This window comes from Phaseolus vulgaris, chromosome 11 (genome assembly GCF_051622355.1).
Source record: "Phaseolus vulgaris cultivar YP4 chromosome 11, ASM5162235v1, whole genome shotgun sequence".
Classification (NCBI taxonomy): domain Eukaryota; kingdom Viridiplantae; phylum Streptophyta; class Magnoliopsida; order Fabales; family Fabaceae; genus Phaseolus; species Phaseolus vulgaris.
This window is the reverse complement of record NC_143508.1, coordinates 6,734,050-6,748,847: the sequence shown is the minus strand read 5'-3', so window position 1 is coordinate 6,748,847 and position 14,798 is coordinate 6,734,050. Positions and strand designations below refer to the sequence as shown.

At 32.0% G+C, this 14,798-nt stretch overlaps 3 protein-coding genes across 4 annotated transcripts; 1 reads left to right on the top strand and 2 right to left on the bottom strand.

Annotated features, from left to right (window-relative positions):
• Nucleotides 1-1,206: 1,206 nt before the first annotated feature.
• On the bottom strand, nt 1,207-4,128 carry LOC137827779 (vicilin-like seed storage protein At2g28490). Its single transcript, XM_068634100.2, has 5 exons — nt 3,669-4,128; nt 3,047-3,228; nt 2,859-2,939; nt 2,064-2,465; nt 1,207-1,699 (listed from the first exon to the last, which is right to left on the bottom strand). The coding sequence occupies exons 1-5, from the start codon at nt 4,111-4,113 to the stop codon at nt 1,328-1,330; spliced, it is 1,482 nt and encodes a 493-aa protein (XP_068490201.1). The 5' UTR covers nt 4,114-4,128; the 3' UTR covers nt 1,207-1,327.
• A 1,835-nt stretch (nt 4,129-5,963) lies between these two features.
• LOC137827763 (exonuclease V-like protein) lies at nt 5,964-9,601 on the top strand. 2 transcript variants are annotated; one of them, XM_068634074.1, is made up of 7 exons: nt 5,964-6,500; nt 6,604-6,708; nt 7,410-7,531; nt 8,050-8,199; nt 8,299-8,452; nt 8,733-8,809; nt 9,109-9,601. In XM_068634074.1, exons 1-7 carry the CDS (start codon nt 6,177-6,179, stop codon nt 9,353-9,355), a joined length of 1,179 nt encoding a protein of 392 aa, XP_068490175.1. In that variant the 5' UTR covers nt 5,964-6,176; the 3' UTR covers nt 9,356-9,601. The 2 variants fall into 2 exon arrangements, with proteins under 2 accessions (XP_068490175.1, XP_090153070.1); XM_090296944.1 differs by having other exon boundaries at nt 6,086-6,500; nt 8,055-8,199.
• A 443-nt stretch (nt 9,602-10,044) lies between these two features.
• Nucleotides 10,045-12,986, bottom strand: LOC137827771 (Ribosomal L28 family). Its single transcript, XM_068634088.1, has 3 exons — nt 12,806-12,986; nt 12,425-12,634; nt 10,045-10,798 (listed from the first exon to the last, which is right to left on the bottom strand). Exons 2-3 carry the CDS (start codon nt 12,619-12,621, stop codon nt 10,288-10,290), a joined length of 708 nt encoding a protein of 235 aa, XP_068490189.1. The 5' UTR covers nt 12,622-12,634; nt 12,806-12,986; the 3' UTR covers nt 10,045-10,287.
• Between the last annotated feature and the right edge of the window lie 1,812 nt (nt 12,987-14,798).

Below are 14,798 nucleotides of genomic sequence, written 5' to 3'. Positions count from 1 at the left end.
ACAAATTTTAACAAGACCAAATACCTATGAAATATTTAAAACTTATTCTTATTACTATTAAAATTTCTTTTAATTATTATAAATTTTATATTTACCATTTCACTTAAAAATGATCATTAAACACGTCACAATTCCATTTAATAGTACTGATGAAAGATCGTTATCCACTTTTGGATTATGACATTACATAGATTTATAATCATGTCATGGGGACAGGGAATTATTATTTTTTTCACAAAATATTCTTATTTCATGTTTCTTTGTTAATTAACAGAGCTACTTCTTTTTTATTTTATTTTTTGTTTTCACATTTGTTAATTAAATTATCATACTCAACAACGGATTTTATCATAGTCATGATATTTATAATATGAATAGCACATTCTATATTTTTTATATCTATCTTATGCATAAAAAATAATTTATAATTTTTTTTATATAATTTCTCTAGTAAAAATTGATCTCAACCACTCATTATTTAAATATTTGATCCAATGATTACAAGTAAATAGTGGTTGACCCATACGCCACGTATGAAGAGCATGCAATTATAAGGAGCGTGTGGTCCACCTCACGCATTCCAATGCCGCAACAAATCACGTGCTTCTCATCTTCAATTCTACCATCACTCTATAATGTCCTTTTTTTTTTTTTTTTTTTTTTATATTTCCTATTAAAAATCAGTCCTTCAAATTTAAACAATAAAAATAAACTTGTATTTTACAACATAATTCATCTGGGAGAAATTTATTAATTTTTTTTAGAATTAAGTGTTTTTTCTCTTATACAATTTTTTTAAAATATCTATTCTAGACTTTTTCTTCCTTAAAAGAAGTATATTTTAACACTACACATTCAAATAGAAGAAAATATTTTTAAAAAGTTTGGTGTAAACTGAGATGATAATTATGTACAGATTACAACTAAAAAAGTAACTTTTAACTAAAATAGATTAATTTTAAGATTTTTTTTTTTGAAAATAGATCTATTTAAAAAATTTATTGATTAAATCAAAATCAAAATTATAAATTGATGCAAATTGAAATCTTTTTAAGTTGTCAAGTAATATTTTTTTTTTCTTAAAATAAAAAAGCTGAGGTCACAGAAAAGCAAAAGTAGCACTTTCAAAAAGTAGAGATGAATGAAATGAATGCAGAGAAGAATTTGAGAACACTAACACATCATCAAATAAACACAACACAAAACTCAACAGAAAAGCAAAATTATGTATTAAAAAACATTCAAAACCATATCATTAGCAAAGCTTCTAGTATAGCCTTTAACAGCATGTGTACCTTCCCTTCTTCTTCTTCTTCTACCATGGATCTTATGGTGGTGGTAGGATCACAGCCTCATCCCGAGGATCAAGGGCACGCCGCAAAGTGTCCTCACTCACCCCAAGCGCCGCCGCAAGCTGAGGCCCCTGAAAGGTCCTAAGAAGGGACACAGAACCAGCCAGAAACTGTGGCTTGTTCTCCCTGGCAGAGGTGGAGAAGCCAAAGAACTCCAAGGGTCCATCCTTTGATGCTATTTGACAGAAGGGGAAGTATCTAGGAACAACAAACACATCCCCTTCTTTGATTTCAGTGCTAATTGCTTTGCTTCCATTTGGATACACTATAGCAAGCTCACCACTGCCCTTCAACACTATGGCATACTCAGAAGCTCTTGGATTCACATGAGGTGCCAACATGGATCCCTGTTCATGAAAAGTGGATGAGACAATATCTCAATAAATTTCCATCAATTGTTTGGACAAAAACATATCATAGTACTATATAAGTATATACTTTGGTTCTGTAGAAGATCTTTTGTGTTATTCTCCAATAGTACAAAACTTAGTATAAACCATATGTAATGTAAGCCTTTTATTAGGCTGATTATCAATTCTGATTGGAGAACAATCGAAGTACCCAAATGAATTGTGTTAAGTTTTATAGATATTCAAATGCTAAACTAAACCAAAATTTGAAATTTGTTAGTGAGAATGTCAATTTTGATTGAATAATAAAAGCACTTATCCAAACTTTTACACCTAAATATTAAAGGACTCGTTTGCATACCGCTGTGAGATAGACATGGAAGACACCAATGTCAGGTTTGGTGAGTGGAGGATACTCTCCTCCATCCAGTGCCTTGCTCCAACCATAATCGTTTCTGAAATCAGGTTTTCTGTCATAGAGGTTTTTTGCCACGCTCCAATCAATACTGTTTTTGCTCTCTGTCTTCTCATTCACCTTGCCAAATATAGTTTCCAAGGGTTTTCTCCATGATCTACTTGTTTGATGCTCCTCTTCTTTTTCTTCTTCTTGGTCTAGCAGCATTTTCTTCAGGTGTTGCTCTTTTTCTTCTTTCTCCAGTTGAAGGAATTTAATCCCTAGGCTTGGTACATGAGAATCATCCATGTACATAATTGGCCCATCTAGTTCCTTATAAAAGATACTCTCTACCTCCATTCTTGTTTCCTATAATGATAGTTAATGAAAGAAATTTATTAGTATTTCTGTGTATTATGCTAATTTTATATAATGCAAAATGCTATGATATATATCACTATTGAATACAATAGAGTTTGATTATCAGTCAATAAAAAATCATGGTTGACATGACTTTTAAACTATCTGATGCAAAAATCAATACACTTAACATACTAAAACATGTCAATTTATGATCAGATAATCATATAAATTTGTTGTTACTGTCATGCATTTACAGTGTGAAGAAATATTGTTTATACCATATTCAATCATGTATAATAAATGATAAATTTTATAAAGAATGATTTCTGATTGAACCAGAGTGTAAAAACATATACAAGGTCCTGCATGACAGTTAAACTCATGACTGTATTAGCTTACATTAAATGCAGCTTCAAGAATAGCAGGTCCGAATCCAGAAAGCAGTGAGTGTGAATTGGCTCCTCCCCCAATATAGAAGGACTGCATGGCCAAGGAAAATTGAAGAATGTAAAAGCTTAGTCACAAGATGGCACAAATCCAAAATGATAATAGAGTGAAAGATGTGAAATTATGATGGATGCATGTACATGGAAGGTATCTAATCCCAAGCTTGTAGAGGGGTCAATGCTGCATATGATGTGAAGTCTCTGACCTTCCTCTATGTTCACAAAATAAAATGCTGAACCTGATGGAATCACATACAAGTCTCCTGTCTTCAATCTCTTTTCCACTAGTTCATCATCATACATGAATCCCAAATTTGCTTCCCCTGCAAAAAATTTCAAACTTAACTAGCAGTTTCTCCAAGGAGATAATATTTGATGCATTTTTTTCAAACTAATCTTGCTTAATCAAAATAGTCTAACTAAATAATATGATAGTTTCACACCCTCAAAGCATCCTAGTAGTATGAACTTTTCAGATCATCACACTAATCTTGCATCAAAATTAAGTGTCTAATTGTGACACTTTATCAGCATAAAAACTTTTACTTCTACTATGCATATTATTCATCTGCATGATTAGTATAACTTCTGAGAATCAAACAAAGTTTCCGCACATATTATTCATCTCCACAATTAAATCTTTCACAAACTTATAAATGGATTACTTAAAAGGGCTTATGACATTTATAGGGTCTTCCTGTTATTTGTAGTTCCTTTATATGATTTAGGATGAAAAAATGTGGGATTTGAGAGATAGTAATACCTTTATGGATGAATATGATGAGATTGGTGTCAAGGTAGTGAGGGACGAACAAAGACTTTGGTTCCATAGTGATGAAGCCAATGTGCATGTGCCTATCCAAAAACCTCATACAACCACTTTGGGTTTTCAGCACATGCATTTCCCCTGCATCAGTCTTCACCACTCTCTTGGGGCTGTGCATCAGGAACAAGCTGTCTTCTTTACCTTCAGGGATGGCCATTGCTCCATGGTAGAGAAGAACTAAGAGTAAGAGCAAAAGGGTAATCGTGTTTCCCATGGCACATGCAATTTGAGGTAGAAGATGAAAGAAAGAGGTGGCTTTATGAAGGGAGTGAGAAGAAAATATAGAGACACACGTGTCATCCAGGTGGAGCTTGGAGGTTTTGCTGGAGATGTGATGTGTAGACAACTTGACGTTCAGTGAGAAACATAGGATCAAAGACATACACACAATGTCTGCTCCAAATTTTCTGACATCAATGTCTTATTATTCCCTCCAACTTGTAGAATTCTGATTTCCTTTTTGGGATAGATTTTGCATAATGCATATTAATCACGTACATTTTTTTTTCCAATATACCAGTTAGTACTTTAATGTTGTGTTGTCCTTTTTTCTTAAATTCATTTTTTTTAAATAAGTGTCTGAATGTAAAATTCGACAGTTATATTAGTTTAAAAAAGTGTGATTTCAATCATAATATATAGATATTTTAAGACCAGAATATTGGTATATAATTAAATTATATAACTTAAATTAAATAATTAAACAATTATTTTAAAAATTTTAGCTGCAAAAGCAATGACTCATTGATAAATATTTATATAATTATAAGATTCAAAGTCAAAATTATCAATTAATCTGAGACATCTTATTTCAATTTAGGCTGTTGATATGACCATGTTATATAGATCATAGTTTGGGAAGGTAAAAAAAAATTCTTTTGTGGGTAAAATTTGCTATTGATATAAAACAAGTACATTAATAGATATTTTGACTAATGAATAATTTGATTATTGGCTGAAGCACTGATATTTATATTTATTGTTAATTAATTTTATTTAGATATTTTTAAGAATTAAATTAATTTTATTTTTAGTAAATAAAATATTTAAAATTAAATTTTTTATTTGAAAGTTATTTTTATATTTTTTATGATACCATTATTTGAATGTGTTTTTTTTAAAGACTAATTTTAATTTTACAAAAAATTTAGATTATTTTTATTTGAATTATATTTTATGATCAATTTTTTATTTTTAAAAAGATCAACATATAACATATATACTCACGATAAATAACCTGTTATACATATTTTATATTCTTAAAGTAGAAAGTTTTAATACTACGTTATTTCCCATTAAAAGATGAAAACACACAAAGAGTTAATTTTTTAAGATAACCTTTTTCCTCGTTTTAGTTACTTTTGGTGAAAGAGTTAAATAATTTTAATATAGTGGTATGATATTAATGGATCATGTCGACGTGGGTATATTGTCTAAATTCAGATTAATTTCTCTTTAAATAATAATAATAATAATAATATATACCTATATATCTATACCTTATATATAAATTACTTTCTCTATTATAACACTTTTTTTTTTATAATTTTTTTATTGTAACTTTATTTAATATATTTTATTTTATTAATATAATTGAATATTTTATCATTTCATATGAATTACTTAAAAAATAAAATTAATTTTTAAATTTTTAAATTAATATTAATGTATAATTTTTATATGATTCTCCACTCTTCCTTAGTTTCTTATTTTAACTCTCCTCCTTATTTTAAGACAAAAAAAAACATTCTTAAACATTTTGATACTAAATCTGAGTGTATAAAATAAAATAACCTCTACTTTTAATCATTTTCTATGTTCTATTTTTCGTTTTTCAATTTTAACACATCCAAAATTATTTTTATATATATGTTAGATTTTTATTATCATAAAAATTAAAATATGAATACATACCTCTAATAATAATAAAACCGACCGTAAAAGTTTTATGTTACTGTAAAAAAATATTAGTATTAAAATTATGGGCAGAATGAACAAATCTTAAATTTAAATATATTTTTAATCTTTAAAATAAAGATAAATTCAATTTTAGTCTTTTAAATTTAAAATTCAATTCTTAGTCGTTGGCGTTTAAATATTCATTTTAACTTTTTAAATTAAAAACTATATGTTTAATATTTAAATATAGAATTTAAATGGCTAAAATAAATTTTTAAAACTGAATTTAATCTTTAAACATTAAATTTAAGAGGTTGAAAAGAACTTTCGAATATGTTATACTTTGATGGAGAGTTATTTTTTGAAGTTAACTCTTGCACATAATAAAGGTCAGATTCTTTGCAATTTAATAAAAAAGTTTGTATTTTTATAGTGAAAGAGTAAAGAGATTACGTGAAAGTATGAATCTGTGTGTGGAAGTTGAACAAGAAGCGAAGCAATCGTGGAACCCCAAAACGCGGCGTTTTCAACGGTCACGACACGAACATGGCATCATCTTCCTCGGAGGACCAGAATCCACATCATATACCCATCAAAATAATCAGCGACGACGAAATGGCTCTCATTGAAGCTGCTTTCGCTTTCGCTTCCACTCGTTCTTGCTCCGCAATTCGTTCTTCTTCTTCTTCTTCAAAATCACCCCTTCACAATAATGCGTTATCCATCACCATTGCGTCCAAAAGAAGGTTATCGAGTGGCAGTGATATTGAGGACTTACCAACCCGCAAGAAAAAGCACCCTCTTCCTGATTCCTTTCTTCACCGCTTCAGGAACAAACGGGCTTTGTCCATCACGGATCTTACTTCTACGGTATCAATTTTTGTTTTTTCTAACTGGGTTTTCGGCATCATGAATTTTCTGTGTTTTGAAGAATTGGGTTACTGTGTATTTATTATTGAAAGTTGTGTGATAGGAATGGTGCCAGAAACAAGTGGAGTTTTCTCTCCTTCTTGGAGGGCGAAAGGTTAATCAAGCAATGAGAGCAGGCATTGCTCGCCATGCAAAGCTTGAAGAAGAGGTCATATCATATCTCCTTTGTTTCATCATTCATTCAACTTCTTACATTACATTCTCTCCTCTTTTACTTCTTAATGTAATTAAGAAGAATTCAAGGGCATGTGTGGTATGCTTCTGTGTAGACACTTCCAGAACAAGGAAAAGGAAATAAGTTTCTTCCTGAAATTACTAAAATTATCTTTCTATACATGAAATAGTTTGTGTAAACTTTAGTATTTAGCTTTTTCAGAAAACTTACTTTTTAATTTATAAAAATGTTTATTTTTTGTTGTAAAAAATCTTTTTTCACTGATATGTATTCTAATTAAATTCTAGCATAAATATTTTAATCGATTCAATCCTTAGTCAGCCTTTTTTAAGTAATTAAAGTCCTCAAAAGTTGAAGCCTTGTGAGATGTATCTACATGTGGTGGATGTTGTCCTACGTTTTTGAGTATTTGAAATTTGTTGATACTGTTATGGGCATTCAATCATTTGATGGTATTGTCTTATTTTGTGAGCAATTATTGCATGAGGTTCCCATTAGGCACTGTCAATAAAACACTCCAGATAAGTTTTGTTTGGATGCTATCTTTATCTTTTTATTAGTTATATGTAGTAGTCATTATGTGCTCACTGTATAACTGTCGTGTTTTTGTATTTCTAGTATTTAAACTTCAAGTGCTTCTTCAAATAATTTGGCTCTTAAAATTAGTAGTGCAGGTTTTAAAACGGCTGGAAGTGAAGGTCAAATACAAAGAAGATTTGTGGGCACTGAAGTTTCTTAATTTTATAAATGGTGTAAATCAATTATTATTTGAAGGATTGACTCGTGAACTGCCACTGTAAGTTGATGACCATTTTAAGAGTTAATCTTCAGGTTCTCATTAGTTTTGATAAAGGTTGTGTTGTGAACGTGTAGTTCTAACTGATTGCGAAGTCTCTAAAAAAAATAGGATATTACCTGTCTTATCACTTCTTATGTTCTGCGACTTAGAATTTGAAACATCTTCTGACTCTTTCAGTAGTTATGTACAGTAGAAAACTTGGTTTAGGTTCCTAATGAAATTTCTTTAAGTTGTTAGTATTTATTTAGTTATGAATTCAACCATGCTCCATTTTTTTTTTTGGTTTCAACGCATTGAATTGGCAAATCTGGTGTCACATTTTGTAGCCAATAAAGCTTTTAATGTACTCATTACAGTTTATTAAGATCTGGTGTCATATTTTATAGCAAATATTTTTTTTTAATGTAACTGGTTACAGTTTAGATTTCAAAGAAATGATAGATTTTACTTGAAATTTACTCAACCCTGTTGGTGGGATTTGGAGCAGTTCTGATGGACTATTCTTCTGATATCAGAGTAGGCTTTGTAGAAGGTACATGGATGGTGGGAGTGCTTGATGAGATTCGGATTCCATTAGAAGAAAATGATAATAATCCAATAATAATTGACACAAAGACTCGCGCTCGAGATACGCTTCCTAGTGAACCACAACGACGAAATGGAAGGTTTGCTTATTCTTCTACCATTTTATTTCATTCTGTTGGATGTGAAATTGCATCCTATTGCATTGGATTGAATCCTTATGATTTTCTTTATTTTGGCAGGCTACAATTGATGTGCTACAAGTATTTGTGGGACAATTTGGTTGCTGATAATTTTCCTTCAAATTCTTTTTTCACTTATTTTGGCTTAAACCCTCAACATAATCTATGTGAAGATCTAAAAGTGTTAAGTGCTGACTCTGGATTTTCTGCTTCAGTAAGTGCTTGATTATAATGTATTTGGGTGTTATCTCTAAGGAAGATGCAATATAAATTTTTTCCGTCGAGTGTTTAGTTTTTTCCCGCAATCAGAAAGTGATTTTTTTACACTGAAAATATTCTGCTATGAAAATTTTACATTAAGTATTTTGTTTTATCGACACTCGTAAGTGATTTTTTTACACCAAGAAATACTCTGCTATAAAAGTTTCAGCTAAATAGCAGTTGCAGCATGGCTTTTACATATTTTCTCATGATTTTGTTATTGGCAAATGCAGACCTTGGATGATGTGGTGAGATATTACAGAAATACATGTAGGATGCTGGCTCCTGCTCATGATCAGCTCTTGTTGAGGTATGCGACTCCAAGCCAAGAGCTTATTTGCTTAATTTTTATATTTTGATTGTCAGTTGTTCTGGACAATAACAGGACCTCATAATAGCTTTCAATAAATATGATTTTTAAGTGGAATATTTATAGTATTCACCACTCTCAAATTTAAAAGTGACTTACTAAACACATAAATGCACACACATTCACAGCAATAATTGCTTATTTTGAGTAAAAAACTTGAAATTTTGACCCAATTTAGCGGTCATGTTGTTTGCAGTACAAGAGCCCTTATTAACATGGTTGTGTTTGCTCTATGTCAGATATGAGTATCAGAAAGATCATTCACTGCTTGGTGAAGATAAATTCACATATGATCATGACTGGCTGAAGGATCAAATTCGCTCATGTCTCGAGTTTTGGCTTGGAGATCAAGAAGCCACTTACACTCCTGAAGAGGAACGCTGGAAATGTCGTTACTGTCAATTTGCTGCCATCTGTCCTGCATACAATGATGGTAAAGGAACGATGGCACCTAACAGCAATGATTTAAACATCAAAGAAGGCTAGATATCCGAATGCCAACTCTCTAATGTTATTGTTAGCTCTGCATCAATAAGGGTGGAAGCCTTCCATTATTAGGAAAAGCTTGATATTTTATCAGAGCTTGCCATTAGCCTAAGTAGGTTAACCGTAGGCATTATTTTATTCACCCATAAGAATACACTGTTGTTGTAAGTTGTAACCACATGTCAATTACTTTGGCAGCTATCTATTACATTCTCATCTTGTATAAAATAGAAAATTGGTTTTTAATTGGAACATCACTATAAGTATAGTATTCATCCTTTCAATTTTCAAAGGAAAATCCTATTTAATTCTAACATGGTTGTCATGTATCTGAGAAGGAATTTTGTTAACCACTGGTTTACCACTACTGAAGGCATAAAGAAAGTTAGACCGAAACATCGATTAGAAGTAAAGGGAGAGACCTCGGAATCAAGCAACATTACGGAGAAATTAAGCTTGTCTTTTAAGCATATTAACTACAATTCGATTTCTTACGGTATATCAAAACAACTTTAATAAAATGGAAGCTGCAGCAGTAAACTCTACCTTTTGGTTGTCAATTAGGTAGTGAAACGACAGACATTGAATGAGTGAATTCAGATCGCTCAAAACCTGACTCTGGTACATTGCCAATATGCAGCACAGACCAGAAGGTCCCAAAATATGAAAAAGAAAAAGAAAAAAAAAACCAAGAGAACAATACTTTTTGTATTGATTTTTACCAAGTTGCGACAGGAAATACAGTCCCGCTAGAAAAATAGAACTAAATTATTATTTTGACATAATAGATTATGCTTTTCACTACAAAAAGTTTAAAGCTTTTGAACAAAAACCTCTGAAGAAACCAATATGATCCAAAAATCGAATAAAAAAGATTTTTTTGACTGAGCTATTAAAGCTTACACCGCCATTATCAGTTGCCATAACGTACATTAATTAGAAAGAATACTTCCAACTTTGAGCTTGTCAGCAGCTAAGACATACGAGACAGGAACCACCTGTTTTGTTGAGTCATGCGAAATTTCTACATCAATTTTGTTGCCTCCCTCGTCAATAGATTGATCATCTTTATGTTCCACCTCGATTAGCTTGTGCTTGGTCATTCCAGTGTACATCTTTCTTCTGACTTCCTTTCGTGCTTCCCTTTCAGACAGTTTCAAATCTTTAAAGTCCTGCTCAAGCTTCACTTCAGCCTCAGGTGAAAAGAATACAACCTCCTTTTGGCCGAGCTCTTCATACAATTTCTCAATTTTTGCCTTCCAGAGAATGCCCATTTCAGTGTCCATCTTGTGATAAGGAGTTTTCAGCAAGTACTCATCAATCCCACCTGCCTTGTCTATGCATCGGATGGCATGGGTGGTGACCTTAACACGAACATGACGATCTAGGATATAGCTGAAGAGCCGCTTTTCCTGGACATTAGGTTTCCAAGTTCTCCTTGTCCTGTCAAAAGCATTAGAGAAACCAACAGACAACACTTAAAGTTCTGAACCATGTTGGGATCACCAAACAACAAAGAGATTCAACCTACAACTATCGTGCGAGAGATATTGCACATATTACAAAAAGAACTTTTGCATTCCATATTCGGTGTGGCAAATATAAGCTACTGTTAACAGGACATTTAGTTCCAAACATAATTAGTAATAACCACCAAGACATCACTAATTTCATTATATCCCAGACTAAAGAATTTTGAAGACCAAGTTTCCAAGAATGGTACTGGATGTAAACAATGACAGGAACAGGTAAATGATAAGTACATTATAGAACTCAATCAGAATTATAATCACTGAAAAAAGGGTCCACAAAGAAAATTTGTCCCATGTTGGCTCCATGGAGAGTTCAAGAAATTGACAGTTTAAACTAATGATAGCAAACTGCCCCCATGGAAAATGGAATTTCCGCAATTTAACATGCATCAGATTCCAATCACTAAACAAGAGCAGATGCAACTTGCAAATCAATCATCTCTCTTTTACCCATCCAACTTTTTGGAACCCAAAGATGATTAGCTCGTTACTCTTCCAATTTTTAATCTAGAACGTTATCCTTCATTTATACTGTTGAAAATTTTAACAAAGAAGGGGTTATGCTATTGAAGCAGAAAAACAGAAAAATAAGGAAAAACAGAGAGATTAGTCTAGTGACTGCCTCTTCTAGCAAAAGCAGCCACCTACTGAGCTGGGGGATGCAAGGAAGCTGGCCTCCCACGCAAAGAATAGAGGATTGGAAAAACACTTCAAGTCTAGGGTTTAGGGTTCAATATAGCTCGGAATATATAACATTGACTATTGTCATAGTACTTACTTAAGCACTATACACAACAGATATAATCATAGGCACACAATTAACAACATGCTCATCATGATGGATGCAAATAAGTTGACTAACCAGTTACTGAAAAGCACAATAAGTTTTACATTGCACAACAGCTAAAGTTGAGCAAAATGCAACAGCAGTTTCTGTTGTGCCCTAGTCAGAGAAATTTTCAGGCAGTGAGATTTTCAGGGACAGGAATATTTTCACGGCTCTACTTTGCTGCAGATTCTGAGGATCCTACCTCCTTTGAGGTATTGAAACTAGAAAGACACTGGAAAGCTGCATTTGTATCAATGCTTTAGCTTTTGTCGTTAATATAATTAGGATATCTTATCCTCTATATCTTTGAATCTCCTCCCCTTAAAACTATTTTATTCTTTTACCTAGAAACAGCTTCTTCCAAAACATCAACCTTACATTTGACTTCTTCAACTGGAGCTGTCCCCTCTCCCATAGAGTTCCCATCACAACATGAAATGTAGAATTTATTACTTCAATGGGGGGAGGGATATCTTCAGAAATTGATGGAGTTAGAGCAAAATTAACTAGAAGTTGGCCTTTGAACTGAAACAAACTAGAACCATAACCATTCAATCCATATTATTCAACCAGCACGACTATTAAACAACAGAAACCGAAAACATAGATCTAACACCAGAGGCTATAACACGAAACTTTCCACCATGACACGTACCAGAAGCAACTAACACCAAAATAAAAAAAATAGACGAAGTAGTGGATACAAACTTGTTACCGCCATCTTCACTGACACGATTCCCAAACTGAATGTGTCGCCCGGCAAAGAGACCGCGTTTGGCGCGATTCATCACAACCTTGCTTCGAGGCATGCATTTCTCCAACGATTCCTTTTCTCTTCGACTCAAACCATTCTCTCCCACCGTCTTCAGAACTTTCTTCATCATCTCTCTCCCTCTGAACGCCATTTTCCCTATCACTCTGCACCGATAAAACACTTTACTCAGATTGAAAAGCTTAGAAGATAAACCACACGAATTGCGCGAGAGTGTTTTCGATTAACGGAATTTTAAATTCAGTTATTCGAGAAACTTCGAGAATAGCGTTCGCAAAGAAACGAGGAACCAAAAGAATGGGAAATAGCGGATTAACGTGATTGGTCGCTGAACAGAGTGCCGCCGCCGTCACCACCGAGCGCCACCACCGTTACTTGGAGTGTTGTTGGACAGAGCAGAAGAAGGAAAAGAATGTAACCTGGGCAGAAACGGCACCGTATTAAGGCAAGTTTTTTCATACCCGGCCCAACCCGCTACACCGAATCTGCACCCGAGTGGAGTGAAAAGTAAAATAAAAAAATAACATATTAAGATGAGTTAAAAAGTAATATATTTACGTAGACCAAAATTGAAAGGTAACATTAGAACAATTTAGATAAAAGATGACTTGTGCTTATTTTCCATAACCAATATTCAACAACTAAATATTAATATTAAATAATTTAAGTAATTTTGATTAAATTTTAAATATCTCACAAAACTAAATATTTTTAGTTAAATGTGTATTAAGAATTTTGTTGTATTATTTTTTTATTTTTTGAAGTATTTTACCATTTGGTTGCTTTGCCTAAACAATATGCTTGTTACTTTTATGTGTGTTATGGGTCTAACTCGTTAATCAATTCGTTTCTTTTTTCTTTCAATCGATTCTAATTTACAAAAAAAATACGTAAATTGGTTAATAAATCAAATAAATTAAGGATCAAAAGAAAAATCGATTGATAAGTTGAAGATGAAAGTCGCGTTATGCTCAAGAAAAATCAAATAAAAAGATATTTACACACAAAGAATAAAAAATAAAAATTTAGAGGACTCAATTTTATGAGATATTTAAAACTTAATTAAGTTATTTAAATATATAATAAAGATTGAAATAAAAAATTAAAATAAAAAATAATATTTAAATAACTATTGTGATTTTTCTTAATATAAACATTATCAAATAATAAAAAGGAATAAATTATAGACGAGTCTGTTTGTGTCTATTTTTCTAAAAAAAGATTTATTTAATTAACTAATTGCATTTCTATTTTTTTATCTATTTTCCTAATTTATTTATTATAAAAATTTCTTACATTAATAAGATTTTTTTTCTTCTTAAATAAGTAATTATTTATCTAAAAAACTTGTAGTAAATTTAAATAAATTCATCTTATGTTTATTCAAAACTAAATGAGTGAATGAATCCAACGTACATAAACTCTTGTGTTGAACAACCAAAAATTAATAAAAGAAAGTTTCACTAAGAAAACATATTTCACAATGCAATTTTTTTAAATAATTTATCATAATATATCTCAAATTTATCCTTTTCAATGATCATTATCTTTATTTATCAATTGATATGATGTTTAAATAATTACAAATATCATCTCTACGAAGGACGACCTTTGTCCGTTGCAAAACTCTTGCATGGAAGTCATTAACTGAATTATCAGCTCGAGGAACCTATTTATGCATGATTTATGCATCAATAAAAAAAAATTACATAAGTTAAATAGAAAAACGATCAAGTTCGACTGAGATTAGAAAAAACTAACATATTCTGGAAGACCGTCTAAAGTTGAGACAACATGTACATGCCCACCAGCTTCCGTGTAGAAAATTTTCTTGAAAAATGATATAAAAAAGAGTAAATTTCTTGCTCTTCAGCACTCGGGGTGAGGCCACTCCCTAAACTTGGAAGAATTCCTAGTCTAAAACATAGAAAACCTCAACCAACCAACTTCATCAAAGAAGAACTTCATGCCCTCGGGTGGGATGAAAATTTTGAAAAAACTACCCTTGAAGTTCTTATAAGAGGTGGTGAAGGAATTGAAAAGAACATTACCCAACTGACCGATAAGTGAATGCCACAGAACAGGCTCAGCCGAGTGAAAGGTGTAATAGCTAAGAAGGTGACAGGAGTGGGACACAGACGAAATGCATCAGATATAACACGAAAAGCTTGGATAGACGCCTAGGTGTTTGAGTGAGCCACGTTGAACGTCTGAAAAACGCCCATCGTGAAATTGTCAAAGAAAAGATAAACGTGTAAGTTAGAAAACAAACAAAAGTACATATAGAAGAAGGGACGTTCAAAAGAAGAC

Excerpts from the sequence above, each read along its gene's own strand:
- LOC137827779 (XM_068634100.2), bottom strand. The coding sequence starts at position 4,113 with ATGTCTTTGATCCTATGTTTCTCACTGAACGTCAAGTTGTCTACACAT. Across the intron at positions 2,940-3,046 it reads TGGGATTAGATACCTTCCAT|TCCTTCTATATTGGGGGAGG; the intron begins GTACATGCATCC and ends TTGGCCATGCAG. Across the intron at positions 1,700-2,063 it reads TCCATGTCTATCTCACAGCG|GGATCCATGTTGGCACCTCA; the intron begins GTATGCAAACGA and ends TTTCATGAACAG.
- LOC137827763 (XM_068634074.1), top strand. The coding sequence starts at position 6,177 with ATGGCATCATCTTCCTCGGAGGACCAGAATCCACATCATATACCCATC. Across the intron at positions 6,501-6,603 it reads TCACGGATCTTACTTCTACG|GAATGGTGCCAGAAACAAGT; the intron begins GTATCAATTTTT and ends GTTGTGTGATAG. Across the intron at positions 8,453-8,732 it reads ACTCTGGATTTTCTGCTTCA|ACCTTGGATGATGTGGTGAG; the intron begins GTAAGTGCTTGA and ends TGGCAAATGCAG.
- LOC137827771 (XM_068634088.1), bottom strand. The coding sequence starts at position 12,621 with ATGGCGTTCAGAGGGAGAGAGATGATGAAGAAAGTTCTGAAGACGGTG. Across the intron at positions 10,799-12,424 it reads AGTGAAGATGGCGGTAACAA|GACAAGGAGAACTTGGAAAC; the intron begins GTTTGTATCCAC and ends TGCTTTTGACAG.